The 17917-nt window shown below is 40.5% G+C and overlaps 1 protein-coding gene across 17 annotated transcripts in view; it reads left to right on the forward strand.

The window, feature by feature from the left end:
* The window catches only part of GREB1L (GREB1 like retinoic acid receptor coactivator), a 143050-nt gene that overhangs the window by 70405 nt on the left and 54728 nt on the right, over positions 1-17917 (forward strand). For 10 of the 17 annotated variants that reach the window (XM_065053296.1, XM_065053295.1, XM_065053285.1 and 7 more), the window contains 3 exons: positions 6666-6837; positions 7044-7241; positions 15864-16040. In XM_065053296.1, coding sequence (XP_064909368.1) covers positions 6669-6837; positions 7044-7241; positions 15864-16040 — 544 coding nt within the window. In that variant the 5' untranslated portion in view covers positions 6666-6668. The remainder of the gene's footprint in view (positions 1-6665; positions 6838-7043; positions 7242-15863; positions 16041-17917) is intronic. The other 7 variants (XM_065053298.1, XM_065053297.1, XM_065053292.1 and 4 more) reach the window with 1 other exon arrangement.

Below are 17917 nucleotides of genomic sequence, written 5' to 3' on the forward strand. Positions count from 1 at the left end.
CATCAAATGAAGTTGGGCACATGCTTAATCCTTAAGTCATTTCAGTCCTCACTGGAGGAGTGTGCTGAGCATCCCCAGTGCTCCGACTGCAGCAGTTTTCTTCTCGCTGTGCCATAAGAGTTCAGCCTACCTGGAATGCAACATTTATTTTCTGAGTGGAAGGCATAACCTGGAGAAAAGTGAGGCCGGTGTAAGGTCTGTGCAGTTCTTGTCATGAAGCTTCACCTGCAGAAATATTGCAAAACGACTTCCAGCTCCAGTGTAGGGATAAGAACAACTGACTGTTGTTTGGTTGATGTAGTTTGATTCTAACTACACAGACTTAAGTCTAAAGTAGTGTTCTAAAACTTCAGACTTACGGCAGATTGAATATAAAGATTCTGGGAGAGTTTTATCAGAACATTTGAAAGATGAAGGAAAATATGGGATGTTAGGCAATAAATACAAGCACTGAACTTATAACTTAAAATTAGTGAACTACCATTTTGTAAAATTTGACTTGAGCTTAACTTGCAGTAACTTCTGTAACATGGCACCTTGCAGTATATTCTGTTTGAATGCAGGTGTAAACTCCTATTTTTATGTACAGCTCAGTAAATAATACTGTTAAAAAGAACTAAAGAGACATTTCAAATTTTAAGAGATTGAGTTTCTTCAAACTAAAATTAAAAAAAATGAAGGAACTCCACTGTAAACAGAGCAATACAAACAATTAAGTCATTTTTCCTGAAAGACTTTGCAAACAAATTATTTATCTATTACTTGCTACATAAGATTGTAAACACTTTTAGGATTGAATTTGAATATCCTTAACCAAGACAAAACCAGAGTGAGAATCTCAGGATCTTGAAAGGACTGTCAGGTAGAAAAAGAGATATTGCAAAGGTTATGAGATAAGGGATCTGTTAATGAGACCACTCCGCTTTGCACTCTTGTATTGACTCACGCGTAAGTTTTTCCCCACTGAATGTTATAGTTAAAGCTGGTTATATTCTTTTGACTTCAGAGTCTACACATATGGCATATACATGTCTGCACATGGCATATATATTTGTTATTGTCATTATTAAGTGTCATCCTTTCTGCTCTATGAGTGTTCATGATACATCCTAATGATGCTCTAATGGGAAAACACTACTACTCCCAGAACATGAATAAGAATGACGTAAATAATAAAAAATGCCTGAAACAACCAGCTCCCAAACAATTCTACAGCGTAAACAGATGCCTGGTCTCTCTGCCTAAGATAATTCTTTGAGATACAGAAGCTGTGCTGGGCCTGGCAGTGCCTTTGTGAAGGAACTTGCTTTCTTTTCCTTTGAAGAGAAACTTTCCTGTGGGGTTAGGCCAGATCAGAAGCCAGATTATGTGTTTTGGAGAACACAATTACATCATTAGGTTAAACACAAAGTAAGGACTTGATAGAGCTGGCTTAATGGAGGGTGTTTGCATCAGATTCATCATTCGCTATCAGGTAATTGTGAAATTGCTTTAAGCCATAACAACAACACTCACCCCTCCCTCATCCTCCAGTTCAGTTCCTCTCCTTTAAAGTCTCTGGGGTCATGACCTACCTGGAGGCCCAATATGTGGTATCTGGTGTACTGAATGATCTGATTATATTTTTACTAGCAGAGCCTTCAACTCAATGTGGAGTTCCAGCTCCCGAGAGCTATTGGGTAACAATCCACTTTCCAGAGGTTACTTTTTTTTTTTTTGGTACATGAAAGACTATAGTCACCTATTTTTCTAACTAAAAGGGGGTAGCATTTACTGTACATACACATTGCAGTTCTGCTGGTCCTGGGCTCTGATTCTTCTTGAACAACCAGTGTCACATTTTTGCACAGATCTTTTGAAACCTGGATGACCCTATGGGACAAGATTATTTGCTTGAATTGACAAGACTTCCTTTAAGTTCAGTGTGTGGGGTTGAAAGAGTGATCAGAATTTCCCTGAGTCCTTTACTACATGGTTAAACAATGCGGTGCTAAAATCAATCATCTTTGAAATTTTGCTTTTATTACTTCTACTTCTGTCTGCTTTGATGGAAGCACCTGGTAATTGTAGTTTTACTTGCTATAACAAATGCCCATATTTAATCTTTTATTAAAACCTGTAGCATTAATACTTCCTCGCTTGTGGTCAGGTTAGTGTAATTTCATGATTGCCTTGTCCATGTGTCTTTGTAAGGACGCAGACTGAGATGTGGGGGCTGCCTTCCTGTTCTGTTGTAAGGCAGTTCTCAAACTCCAGCGAATCTCACAGTTAATCCTCCAGTTCAGAGACGGGCCGCTGCAAAGGCAACTTGAAGTAGGCTTAGGAAATCTGCTTAGAAGAAGCATAGCAGCAGTGGAGATGTGTTGGGTAGCTATCACGGTGCCTTAGTATCTGGATCTGTGCAGGGGAGTACCCTGAGCGTGACAGAGCCTGGAGGTGCAGGTGATCTGAATGTTAGGAAATTCCACTCTTCATGTTTTGCTGCAGCTTTCATTTTTAAATTATTCCATTTTAATTGTGCCTTCTAACCTCTCTCTAATAAGTTTTAAGAACATGAAATAAAAATTGTCTGAGTGGCAAAGTTGGTGAGGTGCAGAGGGGAGGCCTGGAAAGTGGCTGTCGTCTAACTGAACTTTCTTCTTGGGGGGGTGTGAGGGGAGGAGAACGTTCAGCAGCACATCTTGCTACACATACATACTCTGCATGATGCATATATTGGCATCCTGTACAGTCCAATTCTAAAACAGAGCTTAAAAGGTTGCCAAAAAAGTAGGCGACTTACGGTTTACACTGGTATCCTGTGGTTCTGGCAGAAGGGTGAGGGTTGGAACACAGTATTACAGATTTGCAAATGGCTCATCACTGGGAATCTAATGAGCTGTGTGCTGAGCAAGCTGCAATTACTGCACATGCAGCTATGGAAATAATTATTTACCCCCAAATCAAACCACCTGCTTATTAGAAACCTCTCAGGGCACCCGAGTACGCTCCAGCATAGTTTGGTGCGGTACAACTGGATACAGTACAGCGGGTGTGAGGGTGAGCACTGATATGTGCACAGGAGAAAATCAGGTACGTGAGACCAAGGAGCAGCTGCTCAGTCCTTTCAGTTCTGGTTTCTCTCAGACGCTGTGTCCGTCTCAGCTGCACTCAGACTGGGACTGGCTTTCCCACATCCCCCAAACCTATTGAATACAACATTAAATGTGCAAAATTTTAGGGAACACTTGGCTTAATTTCACTTTAGAAAGCCACAAAGGTTTTTAGTGTTGTTGTTGTTGTTGTTATTACTTTATTTTTAGCAAATGGCCTCATATAGGCATGTGGGATAAACACACTATTTGGCTAAGGCTTTTTTTAGTAATGAGCATTAATTTAGTTACGCTAAATCATTGGGTTTGGCCACATTTAAATGCAGATATGGCAGGTACATGTCTTAATAGCAGATTTTTTTTTTCTTCTTCCTCCTTCCTTTCAAATTCCACCAATCTATTTTTCCTCCAGACTCTTTGCCGCCTTCTTTCCCCCCACGAGCACATTTAGGGCAGGTTGCGCCCCAGCCCGCCGGCTGGGACCTGCCTCTCCCATTTACATGGGTAGGAGGAACAAAAGGTGCTCCCTAATTGCACCCGGGATAGATTAAAAAAGCAGAACCGCTGAGGCATTAATACCTTGAATCGGTGGTTCTGGCGTTTGGGCAGGCTGGGTCCGGATGGCACAACGCGAACCGGCCACAGGAGGGTCCCCCCGCTCCCCTCCCCCGCAGGGGGCTGAGCCGCTCGTTCCCGCCCCTGCTCTCCCCCTCAGCTGCCTTGAACTCCCCGTGAGGCGCCGCTGCCCTAATGGCCTCGGGCAGCGTTAGGAAATCGGCTCCCTGGCGCTGGGCTCCGGGGCTCCCGGCTCCCCTCGGGCCGCTCCCCTCCCGCCGGGCACAAGCGCATCCCTGCCGAGCCTTCATCCTCCTCCTCCTCCTCCTGCACTGGGATGCTGCAGAGAGCCCAGGGCTCCACACGGCCGTGGTTCCTAAGCTGTCCTTCACATGGCGTTTCCAGTTGCAATCTTGTCTTCTCTTGGCAAGCTAAAAGCGTCCTCCGGTAATGTTAACCCGCTTTCTCAGGTGAATCGTGACAATCGCCGTCCACAGGCAAATATATAAAGGGTGAGTGTCACGAGGATGGAGCCAGGCTCTTCTCGGTGACAACCAATGGTAGGACAAGGGGTAATGGGTTCAAACTGGAACACAAGAGGTTCCACTTAAATTTGAGAAGAAACTTCTTCTCAGTAAGGGTGACAGAGCACTGGAACAGGCTGCCCAGGGAGGTTGTGGAGTCTCCTTCTCTGGAGACATTCAAAAGCCGCCTGGACATGTTCCTGTGTGACCTCACTTAGGCGTTCCTGCTCCAGCAGGGGGATTGGACTAGATGATCTTTTGAGGTCCCTTCCAACCCCTGACATTGTGTGATTCTTTGTATAGATGCCAGGGAGGCAAATTAAATAGCCTTGGCTGGCCAGCGTTTTTCTTTGTGCATACAGACAGTTTCCCATCCGAATGAAAGTAGTTGGCATAAATTGTGCACAACACATAGATCAGGTGTGTCAAACTTATTTTCACCAGGGCCACATCAGCCTTACGGTTGTTTTCAAAGAGCCCAGTGTAATTTTAGGACTGTACAAATGTAGGAGTAGTTAAATTTATACAGTCCTAAAATTATGTTCAGCCCTTTGAAGGCAATCGTGAGGCTGATGTGGCCCCCAGTGGAAATGAGTTTGACACCCATGGTATAGATTGTAGGAAACATGGAGGATTAATAGACTTTAGGCAGATGATGTGCTGTGGGATTTGCAAATTTTCTGATTCTTAAAGATTGATTCATTTTTATTATGGTGTTTTAACTGAAGTATTTTTTGTTTGAATGTGTCCCTGAAATCCTACCTTAAGCCCATTGTACCTGACATAAAGCTCTGTAGCACAGGAATGAAATTTTATGGAATGCAATTTAATGGTACGATACTTTGTCATGATTTCACAGACATTTATGGACATGCTGTCACTGATTTCAGTAAAACCATCATTTCAGTCGCTTAGCTGTTTTCATCAGTTCTTTGGAGGCACCTGACAGGATTTAGTGAACTGCAACCTTACTCCTGCTTTGATGTAACTTTTTCCCTAACTCGCTTTGTAGCTGTGTGCTGGTAGGCACTCCCTGCCGTTCCCAAATTCAATGCAAACTTGGAGGTAATTAGATAAGCTTCATGCCTATGTATTCCAGTAGTATAGTAATATCTAGCTCTTGAATGTTTGTCTATACCAGCAGATCTCAAATGCTGCTGTAAGAGACTGTCATCATTATTACCATTTTACAGGTGGCCCTGAGAACCTTGAGCAACCCAGTGATAAAGCAGGAGTGGAATTGTAGTTTTTCTAAATGCCAACTTATCTTCTTGGCCAAGGTCTCTTCCTGGTCATAGGGCTAGGTGACATCTAGTAAAGGGAAGTACAAAGATAATGTTATACGTTTTTGTACTTTTCTGTCGATTTAACTGGGGAAAAGTTCTCTCTGTTGAAATAAAATTCTATGATAATGCAGTCCTGTAATCACAATATTGAAAAATATTAGATTGCTGTTTCTTTGGGGAAAATGTCATATGGTATGATGATCTATCAAAGTGAAAAATTTCATGTTTCAGTGAGTCTCCCTCACCTCGTAAAACCTTCCATGGCCATCCTGCTACTAAATGTTTACATTTGAGAGGATGTATTCTAATGCTGGGGGCACAAATATGACAGTCTATGGGCTGTATAATGTCAGCAAGAAGAAGTTACAATCTACTGGTCTGTTTGTGCTTGAATATTTTATGAAGTTCATAAATGCATCATTGATATAAGTATTAATTGCAAAGCAGATATTTAAATTATTATTATCCCTATACTAGTACAAAACATAATTTAAAATAAAAACAGTTTGCAGCATTTTATGTGTATGGTTTGGATGTTATTTATTTGTCTCTTTTTTTACTTACATCTTATATTGTAAGACTATGGTTAGGTCATTTGAATTATATGGTTCAGACTACATGTAAATCATAGTGTTACATTGAAAACAAGAGGTGAAGACCCTGAAAATACAGAGAACTGACCTTCCATGTAATTTCAGTTAATATTAGCAAGAGCAAAAATTCATGTTATTGGATGTCTGTATGTCTTATTTCTCTGCAAATGATGGCATACTGACAAGTAAAATAATTGTAAACACACTGTTAGACAACTAGTAATGACGCCAAACTTGATGTCGTTAATTTTCTATGTTACAGACTCTCCTGTAGCCTAATCTGAAAATCCTAAAAAAGATTATAATAATGATTTTGTCTACCCTCCATTAACTTTTACACCAAACGAGTTCTTGAGGCTGTTGAGAGGCCACATATGCAGAAGACACAAAGCAGTGTGTTGGAAATGTCCTAAAAGCTGTTACTGAAACAAGAGGATACAGTCTACCAGATGGAGAATGGGAGCGTGCAGTACTAGTTAGAGGTGTTACTTTCGTGTTAATAACTTTGTATCTTTGTCACAATGGATGTGAGTAAAAACCTCATTCTTTGTTTGTAAATGGTCTGTGTGTGCATTTCTCCACCCCCTTATCGGCTGTTTTCTTTGTGTTTTTTAGATCATGGGGAACTCATATGCAGGGCAACTAAAATCTGCCCGTTTTGAAGAAGCTCTTCATAACTCCATAGAAGCTTCTCTGAGATGTAGCAGCGTTGTCCCACGACCAATCTTCTCGCAGCTGTACCTGGATCCTGACCAGCCTCCTTTCTTACCGGAAGGTAACCATCAAAGTATGGCACATTTCAATTGTTTTTTTTCTGTGTGAGAAAAGGGTGGGATGCGTTTCATTAAAAAAACAGGCACACAGCAGTTCATTGTGTGACACAAAATCTGAATCTTTGGCCTCGTTAAGGAGAAGGAATGGCATGTTAGTTATTTTAAAAGGAGACAGATGCAAGTACTGTTGAAAATTTTATTTTATTTTTTATTCTTGCAGATGTGAAGCCAAAGGTAGAAGAGTTGGATAAAGAGTTAGTACATCGCTATTCACAAAATGGAAGTCTGGACTTTTCTACCAACCAAACTGTTAATGAAATGGAAGATGAAGAGGAGGATGAAGACATGTCAGATTCAAGTAGTCCACCAATCCCATATTCACAAAAACCTGCCCCAGAAGGGTCTTGCACTACTGATGGTTGGTGTCTGTTCTTTTTCATGGGGAATCTTTACAACTAATTCTCAGTATAATGCATAGTCTCTAAAGTTAGACACTCTGGAGCTAGGAAGCCTGGAAATACTTTTTCTACTCAAAGTCTTAAATCTGAGAATATATGGATTAAGAGAATGTATTTCAGACAACGTATTATTTGAAAGTAGGGTCTAAGACTTGCTGTGGCACTGAGTTTCTGAAAGTCCCTTATTTTCTTTGGTCATCATTGGTTTACTGCCCTCAAAGAAGTTACTGAAGTCAGCATCAGTATGGCTGGTTCTCTGTCTGTCCCTCAGTTCCTCTCAGAAACACTGGCAAAACTGGATTTAGTTGCTTCCATGTGCAGACAGAAGAGTTTGGAGAGAGAAAATGGAGAAGAGCAAGTAGCAAGTGATAGGACAAGAGGAAATGGCCTCGAGTTGCGCTGGGGAGGTTTAGATTGGATGTTAGGATAAAATTCTTCGTGGAAAGGGTTGTCAGGCATTGGAACAGGCTGCCCAGGGACGTGGTGGAGTCACCATCCATGGAGGGGTTTAAAAGGCATTTAGATGAGGTTCTTAGGGATGTGGTTTAGTGCTAGTGTTAGGTTATGGTTGGACTCGACGATCCTGAGGATCTCTTCCAACTGAAACGATTCTGTGATTCTATGAGAGCGACTTGGTGTTCCTTCTGCTGCCAAGGGGATAAGAAGGATGGTGGTGGAAGCTTGTCTGTTTTGTCTTCCCTACCTGCCTCCTGGCCATTGCTGGTTAACTCTGAGCTGTCCTGTTTTTCAAGATAAGTTGTCGACAGTACTGTTTTTAAATATGTTAAAGGATCAGATAATTACGAATATACCTATGGGACCAAGTAAACGTGATGTAACTGGTTCATCTTAATTCCATAATTGTGATATATTGAAGATTTAACTTCTGTAAAGAAGATCTATTCATACTTATTAGATATGCTTATCTTAAAAGCACTTCCCTGCCAAACCGTGGAAAACAAACAACCCTTCTCAGCAGATTCAAAACCCCTTCTTGACATTTTATTCAATATCTTCCTGAATTGTGAGCTTTCTTATGTAGAGGTCATAAAAAGATGTACTTTGTAGAATGCTTTTGTCCCTTACTGTAGTGTATGGTTATGAGGTAACAGAAGAAAGCACTGGTGACGGGTAATCCTTCAACATTTTGGTAATTGGTAGCAAAAGTTGACATTTTTGAATTTATGCCTTCCAAATGCAGCTTACGTGATGCATGTTTACCCTCTGTAGCAAGGTACCATGAGTTCCCTATAACACAAAAACAGAAAGGCTGGTTATGATGAGAAGCTGGGGAATGTTGTTGGGAGAATTCATTATTCATGGAGAAGTGTGTTTGCTGTCCTTTGGAAGCATCTAAATTGGTAGGAGGAGAGAAGGAGAAAGTATAAAACAGTGTATTCCTACAAAGGTTTTCTCGGTTGAGGACAAGTATCAATAAAGGCTGCAAAATCTCCTGTGAAGAGCAGGAGCAGTTCTTATTGCTTCTGTTTGAGAAATGTAAAATAAACTGGGCAGGATTCAGAGGACAACCAGAAGGATGGTAGGAGGAAAAAGGTTCTATCTAATGAGGCTCTTTGCTTACCAAGACAAAAGCTGAGACAGCGTTTGCTTAGACCTTCTAGATATGTCAAGAATAAACACTAAAGGAGGGAGAAGAGCCGATCATGCCAACAGGGCCCCATGGAAGTGTAATGGATGCATTAAATGGTTGTGAATGCATCCAGGTTCACGGTTTGGGATTCTGTAGCTATTGGTGACGCAGCTCTGCCAGTAGCAGGAACAGGGCTCAGGACCTTATCTGGCTCCAAGGCCACCATACATTTGTTTGTGAAGGAGCTTTATATATGACATCAAGAAATCTTTCTCAGTCTCCCTCACACATTCTGGTGATCCTTCGTTACACTTGCATGCCCAGAGAAAAAATATTATTTGTGAGTTTCCAGATACGGGTATATGTCTCTGCTGGAGAGGTGGGTGACCTTTCATCCATGTGCAAAGCTGTTCCATGTTTACCTTCCAAGGGGAGTTCTGTGTTTTTATTTTTATCTAGGAGTCTTTTATGATCAGAGCACGCTAGAAGAAAGTTTCCTGTGTTACATCCTCAGAATTCATTAGTCTCTGTCAAGCTTACCATTCTTAATTTACAGAATCTGTCTCGCTCTTTAATGTTTTTCTCAAGTAGCTGATTTAAGAGAGCAGTGGTTTTCTAACTGGAAAAAGGAAAGGAAAATACGTTTTGTTTTGTTTTTTTAAGCACTGCTAATGATATGTTAGGACAGTTTGAGTTAAGTGTTTCAAACAACCAGGTTCCCAAACATTCAGAGCCTATCTCAGCAAGATAATAATCTGATAGCTCATCTTTCATCTCATGAATGTGACCTTCTAGAGATGTAAGACAGGATGGCTGCCATTGTTGGCGTCCCTTATCTTAGTTATTTAATTACGAAGATAAATAACTTTAGGAAAACGTTAAAGAATACTGATAGACTAATTGAAGCTACTGTAAGTGTTTGGATGCTTTAAACTAAGCATGTATTTAATTGATTATCGAAGAGCAAAATATTGGTACTGGAAGTCCATAGCCCTACTTGCCATAAAACCTGTCTCCCACCTTTTAGCACAGATGGAGTGAAACCTTTTCCCCTTTTTTGTGCTGTTTGCTTTTCCTGAATTCAGAATGTATGCCGCACAACCGTCATATTATTTTCTGCGGTGACATGTTCTTTTATTCAGATGACTGAGTTGTTGGTCGCATGGGTGCAGAAAATAGATTTTAATGCCTTTATTAATCAATTAAAAAAATAAGTGCCTCACAAGTGACAGTTTGGAGGTTCCTTCTCAGCTCTCCATAATATTAGATCCTTTAACTCTCCTGTTACCCTATTGGAAAGAGCAATTGCATTTGCCATTGATACTTACCATTCATCATAAAAGGCATTCACCTAATTTTCAGGGCCTTTTTTTTCTGCTCAACACAAACTTCTGTAACTAACTTACACCTTCCATGGAAATAAGGCTTCAAGAAAAATACTTCTTTTTCATACAGGTACTGCATATATGCAGCAAAATAATACAAGAATCTGTTCTGAATCACTTGTTTGCTGTAGCTTTAAAAGAGGCTATTTCTAACTTGTGGAGTAGCATTTTATGCAAGCTGTGGGAAACACAATAGTAGCACCTTTCTTTTGTTGGTAAATCCTCAATTTACCGGATGCTTAAAGAAGGGCCAAGGTAGTTTCAGAAGCAATTAGGTAAGCAGGTACTTAACACCTGATCAGTTACTGTGAAGTTACAATAGCAAGTGACAGTGACCGGTAATTCATATGTAATTATTGGAAGCTAATTTCTTATGCAAATACCCTATTTACTGCAGTACAAGAGGCTGGTACCCCACATTGAAACTACTTCTTGTTACTGGTGAGGAAAGGGAAAATATATACAAATTTCATTTTTTAAGAAGATTCCAGCACTTCTATGTGTTGCCAGTTGTGGACATTCATTTTCCTTTTCAGGAAGATGGAACTGGATTAATTTTAAATGAAGTGATGTTGGAGAACACAAATGTGCTTCTCAGAAGTAAAAACTAATGAATTTTGTTTCAAAGAAATGCAGATAATGTCTGTAAAAGCTATTCATTATTCTTTTTGTGACTGTTGGTATTTGTAAATCTCTAATCAGAATATAAATGTCTGTTCTTTATTTAAAACAAGGCTGACATCCTATGGGAAGATGATTTTATAAATGAAACAGCTTAGCTGTGTGCTTTTACTTTTTTGTAATTACATTTTGATAAACAATTTCATAAAGAGAAGCTGCTTTGTTTTAGTGGGTCACGAGTTTTCTCCTCTTCATACTTAGATGTCCTTAAAAGGTACACAGGTAAATGTGACACTAAAGTGCCATTCCTTCTTCTTAAGAGTCACAAGTGCTAGTGCTGCTTGACATAGAAATTTAGGTGCAAGCTTAATTGTAAGTGAATAACTATGAAATGTAAATGGATTTTGCATATTCTGAATCTTAAACATGGGCAGCATGAGTTCTGTTTGTACAGAGAAATCACGTCTTGTCTTTCCAAATGTGGAAATGGTTATCTCTAACAGATAATTAAATACCAATGCAAAATCATGCAAAACAGAAAATAAGGTTGGGGTCTCTGTGTCACTTGCTAGCTATGAAAAGAAAACGTAGCAGAGAAAGGGGTTAATTCCTCCTTCCTTTCCCCACAGTCAGTTATTTGCTTCCAAATCCGTGTGTCTTGGGTGGAATTTTCTCATTCAGCTTAAAAAGACATCTACAAGACATATACATGTCTTGGAAGGAAAATTCAAGACTCTTACTTCACAGAAGCTGATTTACATGTTCTCCATGTCTGCTGGTGGAGGTGAGCCCCAGCTGTACCTGGCCAAGCTGCACAGCTCTCACTGGCTCCAGCTGTTCCAGTTTTTGGCTACACAAGAGAGGAGCCCCTGGGGGCTCTGAGGGTCTGGCTGTGCTGTCCCCTCTTGCTAAAGATACTGAATTTTAGCAAGATCTGTGAAGTTCAGGAGCTGGTTGGATGACATCAGTGTCCCCAAACTCATGTCCCCTGGGGTGGAAGCATGATTATAGCTCTCCTCTTACACAGCCTGAACATTACAGAGGCATGTGCTGGCCAGCCAGTCTGCACAGACATACCTCTGATCCAGAGATGTCGCCAGCCAAAGCGGAGGAGGATGCCGGATGAGATTGTGCAAGGCGGAAGGGATCTGAGAGCACTTTGGGTGCAGTAAGAGACAATACAGGGAATCTGAGGTATTGTTTGCAGATTAGGCAGGATGCAGCGTTTCTACAGTACAGTCCAATATATCCTAAATGGTGGGAAATATTAAGTATATTCAGATCAACAGTCTCTCAGGCAAGAGGCTGCTGTTGCCTGTGACAGCAGACTGAGATACATCAGTTTGTTTCAGTTGGTACTGCTAAGATATCGCCGAGTAACACTTAGAAACCTGTTAAGATGTTGTGATATTGTGATGGGTTTCTTAGAGTTTTCCAGCACCTCCTCCCCTGGGGGCTCATGCAGAATGGTGATGTGCAGCTGCTCAAGGCATAGCTGAAGTTGTTTTTCTCCTAAGCCTGGAGAACAGCCGAATCTTTGCTTTTGTCTCAGGTGTTATGGAGTGCTGGAGTATTGCCTCACCTTACTGGGACACCAAAACCCTCAAGCATCCGAAGAGGCTCTAAGTTTCTCATATGATATTCAGCTCTCTCAGTGTTGTGTGCTCTTTCTGGAAGCAAGTCTACATTGAAATGTAGCAACGTTTAAAAGCAAAAATCCTGCTTTCCTGGTATTGCTGTTGCTAACAGTTCATTCAAAAGCTTCTTACTGGTCACCATTTGTACTTCTGGGCATTTCTTGAAAATGTTTAGGTAGAGACAAGGCTAACGAGTAATTGTGTGAAAGCACAGGCCTAAGTCTGTCTTGAAATCTTACTCCACTTGCTGTTTCATAATCCTTATCTACAGATTTCCTGTTTGCCCACATTGTCAGCAGTGGGTAATTTTTCTATTTTAAATCTAGATGTAGAGTGGTATTTTCTAGGCATGTCAGTTACTCAGATTTCACTGAATGCCTAAATATTTAAGGCCAGTTTTGAAAATTCTGGATGTAATTCCCAAATGGGATAAACATCTGAATAAGCAAATTCTATTTTGAATGTAAGGGAGTTTTTTGTTTGCTTGTTTTTTGTAGATTTATCTGCAATTGTTTTTTCTAAATTATATTGAAAAGCCTCGATAATACATAGCCTGGTACACAGCATTCTGTTTTATTAAGATCAATATGTTTCTAAGGAATACACCTTAAAATAATTTTAACATACTAAAAACAAATTGCGTCTAATCAGAAAATAATAAATTTTGCTTTAAATATGCCATTTTAATGTTTTTTTCCGCTAAAAGCTTATGTCACTTCTTATTGGTAAGTTATTGTAATAATCCTTTGATTTGTAAATAAAAACTTTAGGCACCTGATTTTAATTAATTGTCTGGAAGAAGGTGTGTGTGAGGGGCGAGTCCAAGGTAACTTTCAGCTCAAATGAGCTGCTGCTGAACTGAGCTGATTGAATAACTTGGAGAAACTATTCAGCCAAGAGCTGGTTCAGCAGATTTTGGGTGTAGGCACAAGACTGAACCTGTATCGGACCCTGTTTTCAGCAAGCTGCTGCTTGCCAGGACGTTCATGCTAGCTGGTTCTGTGCATTTGCATTCCATTTTGCACATGCTCTTTGCCTGCTGCAGTTTTGAGATAAAACCAGAACCAATTAACTTTCATCATTTTTGCTGAAGTTTTAAACTATGGTTTTTAGCACAGTAGGTAAAGAGGGCAGACACATATTAATAATGGTTGAGGTGGCTCTTGGGTTAAACTGCAATCACATTGTGTTTCTAGATGCTTAGTCAGTGGTTCGGTTTCTCCTGTAACTTGATTTTATCCTTGCAATTTCTGTAACAAATATGGACTACTTGAATAATAGTTTAAATTAAGTGTAAGTAATATACATTTATGGCTGAAGTTCTTAATAGATATTACAGTAATTCCATGTTTAATTTGATTTTTTTAACAGTAATGTTGATTGTTGTGATTGTGATTTTCTTTATTTTGAGTTATTGATTCATGCAGATACATGCATGAGTTCTCTATGTTAACGACACTTCTATGGGTGTAGCAAAAGACAGGCTGTCAGTGGATAAGTATGTGATGTCTTTTGATATGCTGAAATAGGGAGGGTTTCCACCAGCTGTTGCTGTGAGTGGCATGAGGCTGGACTGTAGCACTCGGCTTGCAGCTGGAGAAGTGAGAATTGGAAGGGAACACAATGTAAGAGTATAGTTCTTCATAAAACTTGATGGTGCTTTCATTGACTTCTGCCTAAGGGAAATGAGGAAGCCTGGTGTTATCGTATCCTCTCCTGTGGAGGAAGCCACATGGCTTTTGCTTTCTCTCACATCTATTGTTTCCTTAAAAGTAGAAATTACTCAATAAAAATAGAATCATAGCATAGTTTGGGTTGGAAAGGACCTTCAGAGGGCATCTAGTCCAGTCCCCTGCAATAAGCAGGGACATCTTCAACTATGTCAGGTTGCTTAGAGCCCCATCCAGCCTGGCCTGGAATGTCTCCAGGGCTGGCGCATCTACCACCTCTCTGGGCAACCTGGGTCAGTGTTTCACTACCCTCACTGTAAAAAGTTCCTTCCTCATGTCTAGCCTGAATCTCCCCTCCTTTAGTTTAAAACCATCACCCCCTCTCCTGTTGTAACAGGCCCTGCTAAAAAACTCTGTCTCATCTTTCTTATAAGCCTCTTTTAAGTTCCAAAAGGCCACAATAAGGTGTCCCCAGAGCCTTGTCTTCTCCAGCCTGAACAACTCCAACTCTCTCAGCCTGTCCTCATAGGAGAGGTGTTCTAGCCTATCTAGGTATGTTAGAGCTGTACAAAGTAGTCACGGGTGATTTTGGTCCCTGTAAGTCCGGTGTTGAAGCTGATGCAAGAGTCTTCAAATGTTGTTGTCGATTTACTTAGTCAAAAGAATTGAACTTTGACATTAGCTTTGGTTTGAGCAAAAGATTAGACCAACCAGACCTCGAGAGGTCCCATAATTGCTCTAAGCTGTCCCATCCAACCTTTTGAAAAACCCCACCATGGCTGCCAAGCTCCCCGAGCCCTGAGCTCCTGGGGGCCCCATTGTGGTGGCCGGCCACAGCTCTGGGCTGCCCAGCTGTGATTTGTGTGTGTTACAGCCTGACACCTGCTCGCTGCAGGATGTGGGACAATAGGACCTCACTCCAGTCCCCAGTTTAGGCCGTTGCTGCTGCTGGCTTTAGCCTTGCATTGACCAGTAGCACAAGGACCAACCTTGTGTATTTGAGTGGGGAGAAAACTTAACTGGAGACTTGAAGTCATGAAGTCCGTTGAGACTTCAACAGACTTACAGAAAACATGGTGTACATCTCTAAGACCAGTGAATTAATCTTTTACTTGCTGAAATTCCTAAAATGTATTGGCAAGTTACATATTTGTTAGATATTTTTCCTTTGGTAGTCAGTACTAAACTACAGTCATCAATTTTTATCCTTCCTTTGTATTACTTGGTGATGTACCAGTGCCAGCCTGTTAAAAACAACAAAAATGAAATTGGTTCCCTTGAAAAGACCATAAACTGAAGTTTAGCAAAGAATATTATTTGGCATGTTTTAAGAGCTGTTTTCAGTTGTAAAATCACAAACCTTTTTTTTTTAATGTTTTTGAAAAATTGAGTTTCTGAGCCCTTTGATGTCTAATCTTTAGAGACTTCACATGTCTTCTCTGCCTGAATGTGTTCAGGATCTCTTTAAAATAATGTTTATCTCTTGTCTCCAAAACCCTGAGCTAGTGCATCTGATGAGATGCTATCTCCATTTCCTCTATTTCTCTTGAAAAGGATATATTAAAACCTCCAGTTACAGCATCAAGTTGTGAAGCTCCATTTACTTTCGTAACTGATAAAAAGAAGAAAATGAAACAAAACTTTGAAGATTTATTATTTGTTTTGGTTTGCTTTTTAGGTTTTTGTCAAGCAGGCAAGGATTTACGGTTGGTATCTCTGTGCATGGAGCAAATTGATATTCCAGCAGGCTTCCTGTTAGTAGGAGCCAAATCTCCAAACCTTCCTGAACACATTCTGGTCTGCGCTGTTGACAAGCGGTTTTTGCCAGATGATCACGGAAAAAATGCACTTTTAGGTAAGAGGTGTTTTTTTTCTTGTGCCTTAATAATTCAGAGAGAAAGGTCAGTTCAAAATAATCTAAAGTCATTTCAGCTAATGACCTTCTATTGGAAATATGTTGAGGGCAGGCTTGTTTTTATTAAATTAAATCTGTAGCTGAACCTGCCTTAAAAGCCTATTTTAAAACAAGTCCCTCATTTCACAATTAACCACAATCGAAGCCTGGTGGTTTCTGTGTGGGCAGAAGTCAGTTGCAGCCCTGCCATTCTAAATGGGAACTATTCACATACTGTTTATCTCTGCTGATGCTGCCAGCATTTTCATTTAAGAAAAAGCAAGCTCATGCAGCTGTTGAAGATGAGCTGTGTATTTTTCTGTGGATTAAGGGACAAATTCTGCATTGGCTCCACCAGGATCATTGTTCTCAATAGGAGCTCTGAGCGCAGTTTGCTTCTCAAAATCTTATACATGGGGGAGGTGGAATACAACAACCAACCAAACCTAAACCAAACATTTGTGTTATAATGAGTTACATTTATGAGCTTTAAAATTTTAATACAGGAATGCTTCTTGGTGATTGAAGACAGGTGTACGTGAACCTAGATTTCCTGCCTGGCTCACAACTGGTAAACATTTTAACAGGCTAGTAAAACTGATTTAATGTATTTTGGCCCCTTTAGCCTGTTTTGAATTTATTCTCTCATTTCTCCCTCCAGTCATTGTGCTGCCTAGAATATATTCAGAAAAACCTTTCAACAGAGGAAAAAATTACACTAAAGCATAAATACCCTGATTTAAGCATGCTGCTCAAATTCTGGTCCAGACTGGCAGTATCTTGGATGACTATTGAAAACACCTCAGTTTTGCGCTTAACGTGCTTTAATGTTGTTTCTCCCTCTGATCCATTTAACATGCTATTGCGCACTGTAAATCTTTGGACCTGAGGCTGAAATCCCGCTGTCCTGAGGCGGACGGGAGCTGTGTGGGATGTGCCCTTCCTGGGTGTGGTTGGGGATGCGAGATCAGGGGGTACTCTGGTGTGTCTGCCGTACTCTGAGGAGCTTCGACCCCACCAAGCAGGGGAAAGGGTCAAGAGTTGATCAGTAGGAATGTTCTGATAGACAGGCAGGTGTTGTTTAGTCTGATTTAATGTGCTACTACTTCTGTTTGTTCTAAGTCTTCTTCCCCACCCCTTCAGCTTTTCTCTGCTTATTTTCTCTGGTATCGTTTGAGAATGAGGCCAGTGACTCACATCTCTGCTCTGGCATTGCTGATGTTACATATTTAAATGCCTCTGGGCCTGTGTAACTGGTACCTGTGAACAAAGAGTTGACTTGATTGCTATGTGAGACCCCAGTGGCTGTTTCGGACAGCTATGGAGATACACCAATAATTCCCCTGGGTTCCAAGAGAGAAGAGAAGGACTGATTCAGTCCCAAGAGAAACAGGATGAAGAAATCTACTTCTTGGCATCCTCAGCAACATGATGGTAAAAGATAGTTAATGAGGCACAGTAAAGCTAAGGACAATGGCCTAATTAATAATAGTTTAATGGAACATGCGTTTTGCTAAAAGGCTGAATATCTTTTTCATAAAACTGCATACTTGGCTGGTGGGTGAATGTAGGCACCACTGTTCTCCAAAATGCTTGGCATTGTGGAAAATAATGATAGCAGTGAGGATGAAAAATTAGTTCTGTTACAATTGTTTAACTGATTAGTAAATGGAAAAAAAAAAAAACAAAACCAACCAAACAGAAAACCACAAAAACCCTAAAACCAGACACACTCCCCACCCCACCCCCCAACAAAATAAAGCATTTCTACTAGGTATTAATCTGCCCAGCACTATTAGAAATCATTGCTGATCTTCCAGTAAGAATATAAAATATTA

This window comes from Columba livia, chromosome 2 (genome assembly GCF_036013475.1).
Source record: "Columba livia isolate bColLiv1 breed racing homer chromosome 2, bColLiv1.pat.W.v2, whole genome shotgun sequence".
NCBI classification, from domain to species: domain Eukaryota; kingdom Metazoa; phylum Chordata; class Aves; order Columbiformes; family Columbidae; genus Columba; species Columba livia.